The following is a 15,192-nucleotide window of genomic DNA, read 5'->3' on the forward strand; positions in this document are numbered from 1 at the left end:
TTCAGTCAGAAATTTGGTCTCTGTCACTGAAACAAAAACCTTTGGAGGAAATGGAGGTCAGTCTCCCTGGTGATCAGATCCTGGGGTGTCTAATCTTTAGTCCTGGGGAAATGAAAGTCTAAGAAACCCACTGTGATTTTGTCGATACTGAGAGAGCAGCTGTGATTGTTGTGGGAAGAGCAAGGAGGGGAAAAAATTGCAGTAACAAGTGGCTTAAAATGTCTTTTTTAGATCTGGAAATATAGAAGAATGAACTGAAATATGAGTTGGTTTGGTTTGGGTTTTTCTTTTGTTTCTCCAGCCTCTCAGCTGGAGCAGTAGGAGTGGAAGGTCAATAGAAGAGGCAGTTGCAGAACTGTATTAGTTACCAGCTCAGAGCCCAGACTTGCTCAAACCCACAAAGAGCAAAAGAGAGGAAGAAAATGTGTGTATTGTGGATGAGAACAAAATAAGAGTCTGGGGAATGAGAGGAAACTGATTTCAACAGCAATGTTCACTTCAAAAATCTTATTTCTAAGACAATTTTTGAAGTCCACGGCTAAGAAAATGATCTCTGTGTACTCACTGGGGACCAACAGACAAAATAGCAACCACCCCTTTTACATTAAAGAAATGTAATGCTTTTTTTGAAAGCACAGCATGTTTTTTCATCCCTTTACAGACATAGCTGGTTTCTTAACATCCTTTTATGATACTAAATGGGGTTTTTTTTGTTGCTAGGTTGTTGGATATTTTTCCTTTCTTAATTATTATTGTTTAGAAATACTAGATGTGTTCCCTAGGCTTTCTGAAAAATAAAATCACTTTTTAAATGTTCATGTTGGAGGTCTGGAAGGAATGAAGCATCTTATTTTTAATCTCCTTGAAAGTTTTGACTGTTTCCACTTCAGTTTTTTAATTCTTTGTCCTTTTAACCATCAGTGCTGCCTGTTGTGTTTGTTTAGCACTATGCTTCCACTTTCTACACTTTACCTTTGAGAAAGAAACTATTTGCTACCATTATGTCATGTTCACAACTTGTATGAATGCTAATTTTGACCTCTGAAAATGACACCTTTTATAATTGATACATCCTTCTTTGATCAGATAAAAAATTATAGTGACCTGGTTTGGCAAAATTTTGCCTGAAACTTGCAATAAAGGAATTGCACAGTTCTTGGTGCTCCCTGAGAGAGAGAGCTGGCTAATGTGAAGGCCCAAGTAGAGGTTCAGATTTCTAGTTTGGATATTATGTTATATTATTATACAGAAGTGTCTGTAGAGTCTGCCTGTGAGAAGCAGTAGGATCCTCTGTATGGCTTGAGTAAAATTATTCTTTTAATGGAAGGGAATGCAGTTGTATACTAGTGAGCTTATAAAAACACATGTAAATTTATTTTAATTCATAAGAATGTTTTCAAAGTCTTGCTATCCTATGGAATTCTATTTTCTATTCTATAGAAAATTCTATATTCTATGGAATTTCTATTTATATCCTATTTTCTTAAGTCTTAGACCAATCTAAAGTATGCTCAGCATTTAAAGGCAAAATTCAAGTGGCTAGGGGTATCTATTATCAACTTGAACTATTCATTTTTGTCTGGGGAACTAGAAATATAAAATATCCACAGTATGTGTATTTTGCTTAGCCTGATGTGAGAGACAAATATGCAATCAGCTAAGCAAATATCAAAGACTAGGGGAGCTGTTATCCACAACTGAACTAATTACTTGAGTTTATTTACTTGAACAGCACTAAATGGGACATGTTAATAGGTCCTTGTTTTTTGCTGTGGTTTTTTGTATTTTTTTTTTTTTTTATTATGGGTCAATCTTTTTCTTCAGGCATGTAACTCTTGGTTCCCTACTTCTTAGGGCATTGGCATAATTCACTGACCTCACTGCTCATTTTTCTGGCCCTTACTAATGTCCATGTTGAAAGGAGAACATAGAATTGGTTCCATGTTGAAAAATGTTGTCCCCAAGCTGCACACTGCAATTTCTGAAATGAAGTGTTTGACTTGGGCTTATCAGAAGGGTCATGCTATGATTGTTTTCCTTTTTAGTTAACTGTTTAATTCTTGCTTGTTCTTGTGGTACCCTGTGCTGTAGCTGAGCATAAATGCTAAATTTAAAAATACAGGAAGTTTGCCAAAAATAATTTCAGCCTTCTAGAGTTTTCTCACTTCTCCCTGGCTGATCTGTAGCCACAAATAGATAGTTACACTCAATTTTATGTTTGCCCCTATACTGCAGAAAAAATTGCTGCTAACCTAACTCCTTCCAGCACTGGCTCACCTTGAAGCCATTGCCTCTTCCCTGCCAGCTGCTGCTTGCCAGCTTTTCCCCTTCTGCATGGAGGGAGAGCATTTCTGGAGCTGCTTCCATGTGTGGTGGCCCTTCTTTCTACCCCCAAATGGAAGCAAGGTAGGGGAAGGAAAAAAGAAAAGCTGAAGAGTGGCTGCTAGTTGAAACTCCCTGATTCTTTTATCATTTTGCCAGACAGGACAGGACCAGTCAGCTGCACTGGGTTATGTGTTTCAAAATGGGAACCTGAGGGTTTTTGCTGGGATGCTCTGCTCCTAAGCTGAAGTGCAGGGAGCTTATTTTGTTTCCTACATGTCTTTGAACTGTCTTGGTAGCACACAGATACACAGAGTACTGGTATCCAGTTATTGATGGAGCTGCCAAAATTTTATTAACTATGGGCCAAGAGGAAACAAAGCCCTCTCAGGAAAGTCACAGAAGTATGAATATGAGCACACAGGTTTTGCTTTGGGCAGAAATGCAGTGGCTGCAGGTCTCTGAATTAACATGGGAGAGTTTTTGATACACTGACCACTCAGCCCTACCCACCCAAGCATAAAATATAATTTCATTAGTTAGTTTGTCCAGAGAAGAAAACTTGGTGTTTCATCATTATTCTAGTAAGTTTTCTTTAACAAAATCATTCTGAATGATCACTATTACTATAAATGAGATTAAGACATGATTTCTCAGCCAGAGAGAGACCATTTGGTTGAACAGTTATTAAAGGTTCTTTCTTTAAATCTTGGCTCAGTCTTGGGCTTAGACCACTAAGGCTATAGTAATAGTTTTAAATGAGCACATAATTTCTTTGGTCCATGAAGGTGTGATAGAATTATGGAGACTCAAGATTTTGTGCTCTGAGAAGAATTTGGTGAGCTTTGCCCTTGAGAAAGTATTCAGAGAAGTGTATGTGATGTCTGTGTCTACTTTGCGTACTCAGGAAAGGAAAAGTAAGGTGAATAAAGATTTTGCATTGGATAAGGGAATGACACTACAGTGGCAGGGTAGACAAGACAAAGAACTAAATTAGATTGTAAACCACAGTAGTCAGGATGGAAAACAGTTAAGGAGAAACATATTTGGGTGAGAAAAGAGAGAAATATCAGGTGTGGGTGGCCTGGGAAGTTAATCAGAGTAGCTGGAAAGAAGTGTAGGACTTGCAAAAGAAAATTATTGGGTTAGCCCCCACACGCTCTGTAGTGGCAGTCATGACTGGCAGACAGAACTTGAAGGTCCAGAAAAGGTCCAGAAGATAGAGAAACCACAGCAAAGGAAATATAGCTGGAAGTGAATGATATGCTGTAAATAAATAAAGGAATAAATAAATAGAAGCTGTTGGTTGGTGTACTTGTTTTGTTCAGCCCAGAGAAGAAACTGAGGGGGTCCTCACTGTGGCCTTCAATGAGGGGAAGTGGAGGGGCAGGTACCGCTTTTCTTCTCTCTTGTGAGCAGGGACAGGACTCAGCAAAACAGCCTGGAGTTGGTTGGAAGAGGTTTAGGTTGGATAATCAGGAAGTTTTTCCCACAGAGGGTGGTTGGGCACTGGAACAGGCTCCCCAGGGAAATGGTGTCAGCCAGCACCAAGCCTGGCAGAGCTCAAGAAGTGTTCAGACAAGGTTCTCAGCCACATGGTGCCATTCTTGGGGTGTCCTGTTCAGGGCCAGGAGGTGGACTTGATGATCCTGATGAGTCTTTTCCAATTCAGCTTATTCTACGAGTCTACAATGCATAAGACAATTTTGGGTCATATGAATCTTACCTTGGAAGAGTCTGGAAAAACATCTACTAGCTTTGTGTCATCCCAAAGCTGGATGTGGATAACTTCAGTTAGAAGCCCCTGTGTAATTATGCAAGGGTAAAACAGAAGGAGATCTTTCATAACAGAAGGGTTTATCTTTCACAACTTAAATTAGAAGGTAAAAGGTGCTACTAGTAATGAGGGTTAAATATTTGCTGATGCGATTTCTTCACTACCTAATATAGAACTACAAAATATTAATCTATTTTAGAATTTGATTCAGTATGACCTTATATCTCATCTTAAAGTTTATCCCTAAAAATAACCATTTATATCAAGTGTTAGCAAGCTCATTTGCTTTATGTTACATAAACATAGATCTGATTAAAGTTTCAAATTTTAAAAGTTGACTTCTGTGAAATTAAGCAAAAGGGTGGTGTGTATTGGACTGGACTGGTGCAAGATTTTTAATGAAGGACTGATTCAAATTTATTCGTATTCAAGTAGAAAAAAATTGAAAATTGTTTCCACAAGAAAAAGTGGGGGGAAAAAAGCTAGAAAGTAGAGAAAAACTCCATATCTAACTGGGGATCAAGACACTGAAGTGCTATTATGAGCTTGCAGAAATTTAAAGAAATGGTAGTGATCATCCTATAAAGTAGTGTCTAGAAAGTCCAGACATGGAAGATTGCTGAGACTCACCAGAAACTTAAGCTGGCTTAAATATTGCAAAGGAAACGAAGAGGAAATCTAGCTTTTTATTTCCCTAGTAGTGCAAATAAAGACAACAAAGGAAATGTGTATGAGTGAAGGAAGAAGGAACATGCTACAGCTGGAAGATGATGGTTCATAAAGGTCATGCTCCAGAAGCATGTTAGCATTTGCCTCAGTTTTCTATATGGGAGATCAGGTGGGATGTAGGGGCATGCACTGGGTGGTGAATGAGATAAAGACCTGGAGAAGCAAAACATTCTTCGAGTGTTTCTGAGGGTAAAACTTCCAAGAGTCAGCTGCTCTTAATTTCTCTCTTACAGAGGAAACTTGTGTTTCCATCTCTGACTACTGTAAAAATGGCATGTGACATTTCAGATTCACCAAGACCATTAAACCATGGATCAAATTTTATTTCCTGCTGTTGTAAAACTGGAGTTTAGCAAATAAAATATTTACATTTAAGAAGAGGGAAAGAAGCAAATCCAGGTAGCTGCAGACATATTCATCTGCTCTCAATGGACTGCAAAGTAGAGCACATTTTGAATAATTTAAGAACTGGAGTTAAATATTAAGTTTCATTAAACACAGCATGTGTTTACTGAAAGGAGACTGATATCCCAAACTAGCTCATTTAAAAACTGATTTTGTAGATGTAACTAATCTGGCACTAATCAAACTGTAATTTATTAAAGTATTTGTTGTGGGACTTGATGAGAAATTATTCATTCAAGCAAGAAAATAGAAGGATTAATGCAAAAATTAGTTCTAATGTGGACAAAGAGTTTAAAGAGGACTCAAAATGAGCAGTGCTTTGAAGAAAAATAATGGGTTGCAGGAACTTTTTAAGTCTGCACCTGGGATGCATTTTTATTCATGGTCATGGGATGAAAATAATAGTGTGTGAAGCTGGGAGTCATAGCTCAAAATATTGTTTACTGCAAAAAAGGAACTGTACCTTTTTTAAAATATAGTTATGTTAAGCCAAAGATTTATTGTTAGTATAACTTAAATCTTAATGATCTAATCCAAGGATTGTTATTAGTGTGGATGTAATTATTGCAGAAAAAGATTATATCTATGCAGGTGTTATAATAATGTTAACAACAATGCCACTACCACCACCCCCACAGTTAAAGTTTTTATTCATACACTTAGATTCCACTGATTTGTCTTGCTGTTATACTGACCCTTCCCCAGCTGCTCTTAGTTCTCAGGTTGATTTCATTGTGTGGGTGGTGGAGATGGTTATGGTGACCTTAAATCATCTGGGCTTCTTGTCCGGGAGGATGTTCATGTTGCTGGTTTCTTTTTCCTTGCTCTAGGATCAACCTGGATTTGTTTTTTGTTTTTGGTTTGTTTTTTTTTAATGTTTGCCTTTCTTTTTCTTCATTGTTCTGCAATCTTGTTATATCCAAACTTCCTAAAGAGGACACCTTTTAGATATTTTGCAAACTGCTTTCTTTTTCTTGCCCCTATATCCAGTTTTGTCCAGGTCCATGTCTGAATTTCTTTATCTGACTTTGGGACAGTTGTTTATAGCAAGTGTTTGTGTCTCTGTTGCCCCATCTCATGTTCTCTCTGTCTGTGTACTCTGCATTGTATCTCAAGGCCTTTGCTAACATACCAGCCCTGTGTTTCTTTGTAAGATAATTATTATAATAGAGTCATAAAACCTGTGTGACTCCATACAATGACAAAGGAAAGTAAATCAAATCAGCCACAGCTGGTTGGTCAATTAGAAAAAATGCTGTTGCAGCTAAAGCAAATATGACAAAGCTGTGGACAGGCCCAAGGAATGCTCAGAAAGGGCAAACCTCGACAAGTCTCAGTCCAGAGCCCTGGCACACTCACTGCAAAGCCCGTGGCCCATCATTAGCAGTGGCAATACCTTTAATATTGCTTGACATGCAGCTTAACAGTATCATCAACACAGCTGGTGTTTGGCACATTATACTGGAAGAGTTGGAGGATATGGGCAGGTTGTTATAATAATGTGAGAAGAGCTGATTGTTCAGAGTGGCAGGATGCACTCATATGGACTAATAATGAAATACTTGCTTTGATAGTTTGGGGCCTTGCCAGTTGCTTTGGAAAGAACAGATGAAAGGAAGGGCTTGTGCATAAAAGTTATTAACAGCAAGAGAAAAGCCACCTGTAAAAGGCATATGTGATCCTGGGATGTGTTGCATATGCCAGCTTCAATCAGGCTAGGAAAAATAAACACTTGCTCACCGATAGAGCTTCGTCCAAAATTGTCTGCTTTGTTCTGAATGATTGTGTTTGGGAAAGACTTGTTCAGATTTGGGAGTACCTGGGTGTGAGTTATTTGTGTGAGTGTAGATAGAGTCACTCGGGCAAACTTGACTTGCACTAACAGAGATCCAGAGGTCTAAGAAGAACAGCATGGAAATGCCTGTGCTGCCTTGGGCTTCCCACTTGAGTGGGATTGTAAAATCAGGTTTTATGGGTAGTGTGGGATTTAGAGGCTCAAGCTCTGCTCAAGAGGTCCCTTAAACTGCAGCCATGGAGTGATTTCTGCCTGATTCTCTTTCTGAGGCTCAGCATGTAATTGAAACCATGGATAGATGGTTGATGAAATCATTAATCCTCTGTTTGCCTGCTATCTTTTAATTTTCCTTTCATTTTTTATTCCCAACCAGAGATTGACTGTGAAATCAACTGTAAGACTGAAATAATTCCTATGCCTTATTTTTGCTGCGAGAAGCTGCTTGCTATGGTGCATCTCAACTGGTCTTTGATTCTCCCTTCATTATTCACTTCATGCTTTCTTAACACTCTCTGGTTTAGTGTTTAACTAACATTAAACACTTCTCTTTTCTCTCCTGTTTTGGTGCTCTTTATGTGATTACTTGCCTTCTTTTCCTCATGTTGTTCCAACTTCCCATTTAAACTATTCTAAACTCTCTCACTCTTTACCTTTTCTCTCTTCTGAAGTTTCCTGTAGCAGCCCACACCTCAAAAATCTCTTTTCTTTCTTTCACTTTTATCGTTGTCTTTCTGTGGTTGTAAACACCACTGCCATTTGTTTAAATGCTGCCACCTTGCTCTGTTTAGAGGCTGTCACACAGAATTTTAGAGATGCTTTCCTCTCAGGGCACATGAGTTACTTGTCACGGTTGCTGTAGCCAGGAGGCTCATTACAGAAAATCAAAATATCAGGAGGAGTCCATTTTGTATACAGTGTAACACTTTGTATTTGCTATCAGCAGTTCTGGCAGTTCTTTGAATCAGAGGTTGAGCAGACAATGTTATCAAAGAATTTAATATAAAGGAAGAGCTGTCACCTTGGAATTTTGAAAAAGTAAATAAAAAAGACAGTTATTTTCAGTAGAATATATTGTTTGCAGAAACAAGTCTGGTCTGGCGAGTTTTTATCTTAATCTATCTTTTAACTTCCAACTAAAATATTTGCAAGAAAAACTGAAGATTGGACTCATATATGTGCTGGTAGATGACATTTTCTGGCCTTTTGAAAAAAAGTCCTTACTATTTTGTGGGTACTACATATGGGCTGTTGGTAATTTTGTGAGCTCTCCCACCTTTGCTGTTTATCATGTGCCAAAGAGTTAAATGGTTTTCTGTGGTCGTACTGGTTACATCACACTGGAGGTGTTGGTGTGGTGTGAGGCAAGGTCCCCATTTCTGCAGCATGGCTTTTCACTTGTAGGTGTAGGAAAGGCACTCGAGGAAGCAGCCTGGGTCTCTGCAGGGAGACAAGATATCTATATCTCTGCAGGTTTTGTGTTTGCATGAGACATTTGGCAAGTGTTTTGGCTGTAGGGGAGTCTTGAGTCTTAGGAAAACATGCTATATTAAGGCTCTGTGGGGTTTTGTTTATAGGGCTTCTGGAATGTTTCAGACTCCGAAACCTAACTCTTTTCCCCATCTGTTTTGCTGAAAAGAACGTCAATCAGATTTAAATATGAGTCCCTTTCAACTTAATATTAGGCAGCTTCCCTAGTAACAGTTACCCATGACTCTCAGTGACTGGGGAGCCTTTGGGATATGTGTGACCGCATCCCAAGTCCCTGGGGTGGGTAGAGAGGATGTAGGAGGCAGCCCCAAAACTGTGACCGTCTCTTGTGTTTGGTGGCGACCTGCAGAGTAAAACCACTAGTACTGCCTTTGCTTCAGCTGCTGACACCCTACAGACAGTGCCTTGGGACATGAAAGTGTTTGTATCTCCTGCTACTTGTGCTTCCATGAGATCAGTTAACTCCTTCAGCAAAGCATTCTGGAAAGTTGATTGGAAGAGATGAAGTGAGAAGACAAATTATAGTGAAAATGGGGTGTTGGGGCTGTGCAGTGTTATTGGTAGGGAAACTCCCCCAAAGGAAAGGGACAAGGGACTGAATATGGAGTTTGATTTTTAAATAGTATGGCAACTGTGTTTGAATCTTAGAATGGTTTGTATTGGAAGGGCCCTTGAGGATCATTTAATTCCAACCCCCTGCCATGGGCAGGGTCATCTTTTTGCTAGACCCGTTGCTCAGCACTCCATCCAACCTAGTCTTGATGAACACTTCCAGAGATGAGGCTTCCACAACTGTTTTGGGTTACCTGTTCCAGTGCCTCACCAGGGTCACAGTATTTTTTGCTCATATCTAATCTCAATATCCTACTCTCAATTTGAATTCATTCCTTTTTGTTCTATGACTACATGCTCTTGTAAAAAGTCTCTCTTTGTCTTTCTTGGGAGCTCCCTTCAGGTACTGGAAGGCTGCAGTTAGATCACTCCAAGCCATCTCTTGCTCAGGCTGCACAAACATGATTCTCTCAGCCTTTCCTCATAAAAGAGGTGCTCATTTGATTATGGAAAAGCAATTTGAAGTATGGTGAGCTAAAAGGCAGGTTTAGTTTTTAATTGCATATTTAATGTATTTATTTATTTATCTATTTTGTTTATTTTATTAATTTTCTGTGAAACATGAGAATTTCTGAGTGGAAACGTAGCAGAAGAAATGGAAAAAGGAACCCAAGCTCTTTGGCAACTCACATGCTCTACTCTGGGCTCTGTTTGAGTTCACTGGAAACAATGGTGGTCCTTTCTTTTTTGCGGGAAATACTTTCTTTTGAAGTCGATGAGACTGGTGCTAATGACAGCTCTTTTGGACATTTGAATGCCAGGCCTCTTGCAGTCTTCAAATGAACTTTATTTCAACACACCTATTAAGTTGTCTCATCTGACTTCTAGAATGATATTAAAGCCAGATACTTTAAAGTTTCCATCTTTGGGATTCCTCTCCTGTTTTCCATGTCAGTTACAATTATGTTGCATTTGAGCAAGAGGTTGCCAGCAGAGAATACTGAGGAGTGCCAAATTAAATTTCAAATACATTTTGTTCTTTGTTCATGTTGAGAAATATTTCTCCTCCACGCTTGCTGTGCTCAGCAAATGAGATCAGGCTGCCATAAAACTCTCTGTAAATATCAGTCTAGCTGAATTTTAGGGACCATCTTAGTGGCACCTCCTCTGAAGGCTGGTGTAACATCAGCGACATGGGTCCTGGTTTGAAGAAATAGAAACACAAAACAGAAGAAAAAGTTAGAGAAACCTTCCTTTGATCCAAGCAATCTCTAGTCCACTATCTTGGTACCTGGTTTCCTACTGGAGAGATGTCTCTAGGAAAGGGGGATGTTGCTTATTTTTAACATATATTTTGAAGGCCCTGTGTTCTGATAAACAGTGTGAAAATGAGACAATGCAAACTATAGAAATGGGGAAGGGAAAGCTCAGAATGAGTTTTGGTGGCTGGTTAGCAACTTCAATCCCAAGCAAATGGGATTTAATATCTTTTTGTATTGGAATATTTGCTTTCCAAATCCCGATTTTGGGTTCATTAGCATGCTGTGGATAGCCTCTAGCAGTGTGTGCAAGCCCTATCTCTGTGCCTACTTTGCATTTCAAACAATTAGCTTAATTCATATTATGAAGAGACACTAATCGGAGGGGAAGAAGTGCATAGCAACATGCCAGTGACAATTAAGATAATCCATCACATATTACCTATATAAGTTTTTGTGAAAGAAGCTCTTTTCAGATGTCAGTTAAGCCTAATAAGAACTTCAACCCTTGCAAGGTGGACAGTAGAGTATTCCCTACTTCATATGAATTGGTAAACTGAAGTATTAAGTGTAAGTTATGCTTATTTTTACACAGCCAGTGGTCAGAAAAGAAGAGGGGAGTTCCAGACCTGTCAGGATCCTTGATTCTCTAGCAGGTTTCAACAAGCAGTAGTTACAGAACTTCCAATGGCAAAACTCCTCCAATAACATCAATGATGTAGACCGGGGATTTGGTACACAGGCTGGAAAATAGTTAAAAATCTCTGTATTTTCTCCAGAGTAGAGATAATTGCCCATTCTGGCAATAGCTAATTATGTTTGACCTACTTGTGTCTTGTGGTCTTGAAGCAGAGCTTCCCAAAACTGCTGTAGTTGGAGTCCCACTTTTTACTGTCTCACTAACCATTTTTTTTCCTCTCTGTCACCGATCTGCAGAATGCAGCAGCAACAACAGCAACGTCGAATGCTCACAGCTGCCCTCCTGGCACTCGTTTTCCTTCTGGCAGCCGTGAGTACCACTGAGGCTGGCAAGAAAGAGAAACCAGGTAAGGTCCAGTCTAATTCAGAGTTAATCCCCAGGATAGATAGCATGTGTGTGTGACAATGTCAAATGCTTCTGGTTTTGTTACGAAATCAGGTCATTTGTTAACCTTTTGACATCATGGGTGGGAGTTTTGGCTGTGACATGTTGTTCTGTGTTAAACAGGGAAACAGAAAGGGGTTTCTGTGTCAAGAGGGAGCTTGACAGCCCCAGAGACTGGAGTCCTTGGTTTATCACACAGTGGATATTGCAAAGCAGCTTAAAATGTGCTCTGTGAATAGTTTCATGCTTGACTTAGGGGGGAACCAAACATGAGTGATGAAAGCAGTTATGTCACTTGTTCAGTGTTATATATGACAGTGCCACACTGATGCTGTGCGCTGTGGAAATCCTCTGACAGAGAATTGTGCTAACTCGCTGTTGCACAGGCAGCCAGACATCCAGCAGTACTTGCTGTTTGTCAGTGATGAACCCAGACCTCATTATAGGGGAAACCGGCCTGGGGTGGAAAATTCAAATCTGTCAAACTCAGTTTTGACATTTTTTAAAGAATGTATTTTTTGGTGTTTTCCTTAAGGTCTTATTCTTTTCAGGCAACTTATACACCAGAGAAAATGAACCGTGAGTGTGTCAGAATTAGTGTTCCCAGTAAAAATAAAGGAACTTTTTAACCATTTTGGCTCTGTGGAAATACGAAAAAATACTTGCATAAACACTCAAGACCTAGAAGAAAAATAACTTTATATAAGTATTTTTACAGTTACTTGTGATGTTGTAGGGGCCTAAGTAATTAATTTTGTGAATCCTTGGGTTTGATAACATTGCTGTCTTTTCTCTTGACTTGGGTTTAAGGATCTAAATGAAATAATGATCCGTCCTTACTTTTTTCCTGAGCAACAAACCCACCTGAGTTAACAGCACTTTGAATACACTTCTCCATGTGGCTCCTTTGCCTTTGAAGTTTTATTCATATTCTGATATAAAGCGTGACATGGTATAGCAAATCAAAAGCTTGCATCCCACAGTGCATCCCACAGCTGTTTCCTGGAGGTGCTCAAATCCTCTGGTACACAATGTCACCATACACATTTCTCATTGTTTAGTGTAGGGTGCTTCAGCTGGAACTGAGGATATTTGCATGCCACCAGCCGCTGGAGACAGAGTGTCCTTTTTGAGTGAGAGCCCTCCTGCATGTTTTGGTCAATGATCCCTGTGGGTTTTTAGATTTTTGAAGATGAGAGTCCACTTGAGAATATCCAAATGAACCAGTAAACATCACAGTGGGACTTAGTTTGAATGATCATCCTGTTTTGGACTCAAAGGGGCTGACCTGTCACTGCAGAATTGTGAAGAGGATGTCAGACTTTTTGCTTTTAAGGCAATTGCATTACAAATATCTTCCTTACCCTTCCAGGTGCTGTGACTTTGGTTAAGTTTAGGCAACTTCTCTGTAGGCTCTGGGTCCTGACCACTTCTCTTGCTTGGCTCTTTGTCTTCATCCAGAGAAAAAGGCGAAGAAGTCTGACTGTGGGGAATGGCAGTGGAGTGTCTGCGTGCCCACCAGCGGTGACTGCGGCCTGGGGACACGTGAGGGCACTCGCACTGGGGCTGAGTGCAAACAAACCACCAAGACTCAGAAGTGTAAGATTCCCTGCAACTGGAAGAAGCAATTTGGAGGTCAGCATCGCTCTCTTAAGGGATTTACTTTGGTTTCTGTTTTGAGTGTGGAGCAGGAAGCCTGTATTTTCTGCTTGGTTCTGCAGATGTCTTGGTGAGGGCGTTAGTTCTGTATTTCAGGTTCATCAGAGCCAGAACATGGAAGGCATCAGACGGCAGCTTCCTCAGAGCTCCTCTGCAGAGAGTCCCTACAACCTACTTATTATAAACTCTGCCTTCCTGAACGCTGAAATCTGCTCTCTGTGGTGTTCAGCCCTCTTTAGGGCAGTAGTGCAAGTTCACAGCTGTGAACCTGTGCGATGATTTCACAGGCTTCACAATGTGTGATGTGGAGTGTGGGGGGCTGGCTACCTGTGTGTGCACTGAAAGAGTGAGTGAACACCAGTGTATTTCATTTTTAGTGCTCAGTTCAGAACGTTTGTATGTAACAGTTCGGGAAGATATGTCAAATCTCTCCTGGACATCATGTCTGTCTAAAACTCAAATTTGATTAGTCTTGCAAACTTGGCATTTTTCTATTAAACAGCTTGCATGCTTTTGAAATTATTGTGACCTTACCAACACGATCAGTACTGCAGTTTCAGACTTGAGAAATTTATGGGTGCACATACATTCTAGAAACTGTTCAAGCTTTATTTGATAACCTCTGGCATCACACAAACGGAGAAACAACCATACAGAATGTAAATGACATTTCAAACTGCTGTTTCTTTCTTTCTTTCTTTCTTTTTTTTTTTTTTTGTTGTTGCTGTTTATATTCATAGCTGAATGTATTTCTCTTTATATGCCAGAAAATGCAATATCCATGCAAAAGCAAGAAGATTATATTTTAGAGCACTGGGGAGGGGGGAAGAGACTGCAATTACCACTGCAAATAATCAGTTGCACATCTTTTTGTCTGTAAGCACCAACTGCCTGTGGTACCCTATTAGACTCACAACATTTTTGTTTTCTCATGCAGTCATTGTGTTTTAAATTCTGCCTTTTTTTCCTTGCTGCAGCGGAGTGCAAATACCAGTTCCAGGCCTGGGGAGAATGTGACTTGAACACGGCCTTGAAGACTCGGACCGGGAACCTAAAGAGAGCCCTTCATAATGCTGACTGCCAGAAGACTGTCACAATCTCAAAGCCCTGTGGGAAGCTTACCAAACCCAAACCTCAAGGTAAATTCCCTTTGCTGAAAGCTGCATGATAGTTCATTTAAATCACTGGGTTTGTGGTGATGTTCTGCGTGCTTCAGTGGGAGCTCAGTTGTACAGGATATTGCACTTTCATGGCCTTTCCTCAGCTCTGCACTGCTCCTGTCTGTCAGTGCTCAGGCAGGGAATATTCCTGAGCTGCATAGTCAAGGCTGTCTCACACTTGAAAAGTAAACTGAAGATTAGAGCTCCAATTTTAACTTTAGACCTCCTACACTGTTACCAGTTTGCTTACTAAGACTTCCAGAGTATTCGTAAGTCACTTCTTGATGGGAACGGAATAATAATAATAGCATGAAAAAATATCCGTTGATAAAGACATCTTTTGTATAGGTTTTGGTATGGTATTGAATAATGACTAGTTGAAAAAAGGACTATGTTTCTTCTGGACAAATAGCATTGAAAGGATATTCTTCTCACTGAACGCTGAAGTATGAAAATATTGCGCACCCTTGGGGCTGTTTATTCTTTATTCAAACATATCAGGAAGAATAGTAAAGAATGTATGTCTTACTTGTGTGACTGATAGTATAATTCCTGGTACACAGAAAGACAAATGCCCTGCATTTTTGTTTCCAGGTGGCCCTTAGAAAAACTTATTTTCTTTCTAACCATTCAAGCCTTTTAATGTACTCTTTTATCAGAGTAGCAGGTGTTAGGTGTATAGGATGATTTATAGTGGGAGCTAAAACTGTGAGATCCTGTTTGAGATATGAAAGTAATGCGTTTTAAGTAGATTATAAAAGCTATGCTACCTGACATTTGTTTACTTAAAACCAGCAGGGTTTGACACATTCCAGGCTCTGCATACTTGGATAACAATACAAATAAACGTGATTAGGTGTGACAGGTGCACCTGGGACAAGCAATTTTCATATTGTAGTCTGTGGTGCTGCACCACTGATTGGAGGAGTACCTACAAGTGGCCTGCTCTGCTTGAGCGACCA

General features: G+C 39.8%; 1 protein-coding gene across 1 annotated transcript in view; it reads left to right on the forward strand.

Moving 5' to 3' along the window:
• LOC131573546 (pleiotrophin) overlaps nucleotides 1–15,192 on the forward strand; it is a 69,181-nt gene that overhangs the window by 40,256 nt on the left and 13,733 nt on the right. Inside the window, exons 2-4 of the mRNA XM_058827607.1 lie at nucleotides 11,264–11,373; nucleotides 12,873–13,046; nucleotides 14,048–14,209. Coding sequence (XP_058683590.1) covers nucleotides 11,265–11,373; nucleotides 12,873–13,046; nucleotides 14,048–14,209 — 445 coding nt within the window. The 5' untranslated portion in view covers nucleotide 11,264. The remainder of the gene's footprint in view (nucleotides 1–11,263; nucleotides 11,374–12,872; nucleotides 13,047–14,047; nucleotides 14,210–15,192) is intronic.

The sequence above is a fragment of the Poecile atricapillus genome, chromosome Z, assembly GCF_030490865.1.
Source record: "Poecile atricapillus isolate bPoeAtr1 chromosome Z, bPoeAtr1.hap1, whole genome shotgun sequence".
Classification (NCBI taxonomy): Eukaryota; Metazoa; Chordata; class Aves; order Passeriformes; family Paridae; genus Poecile; species Poecile atricapillus.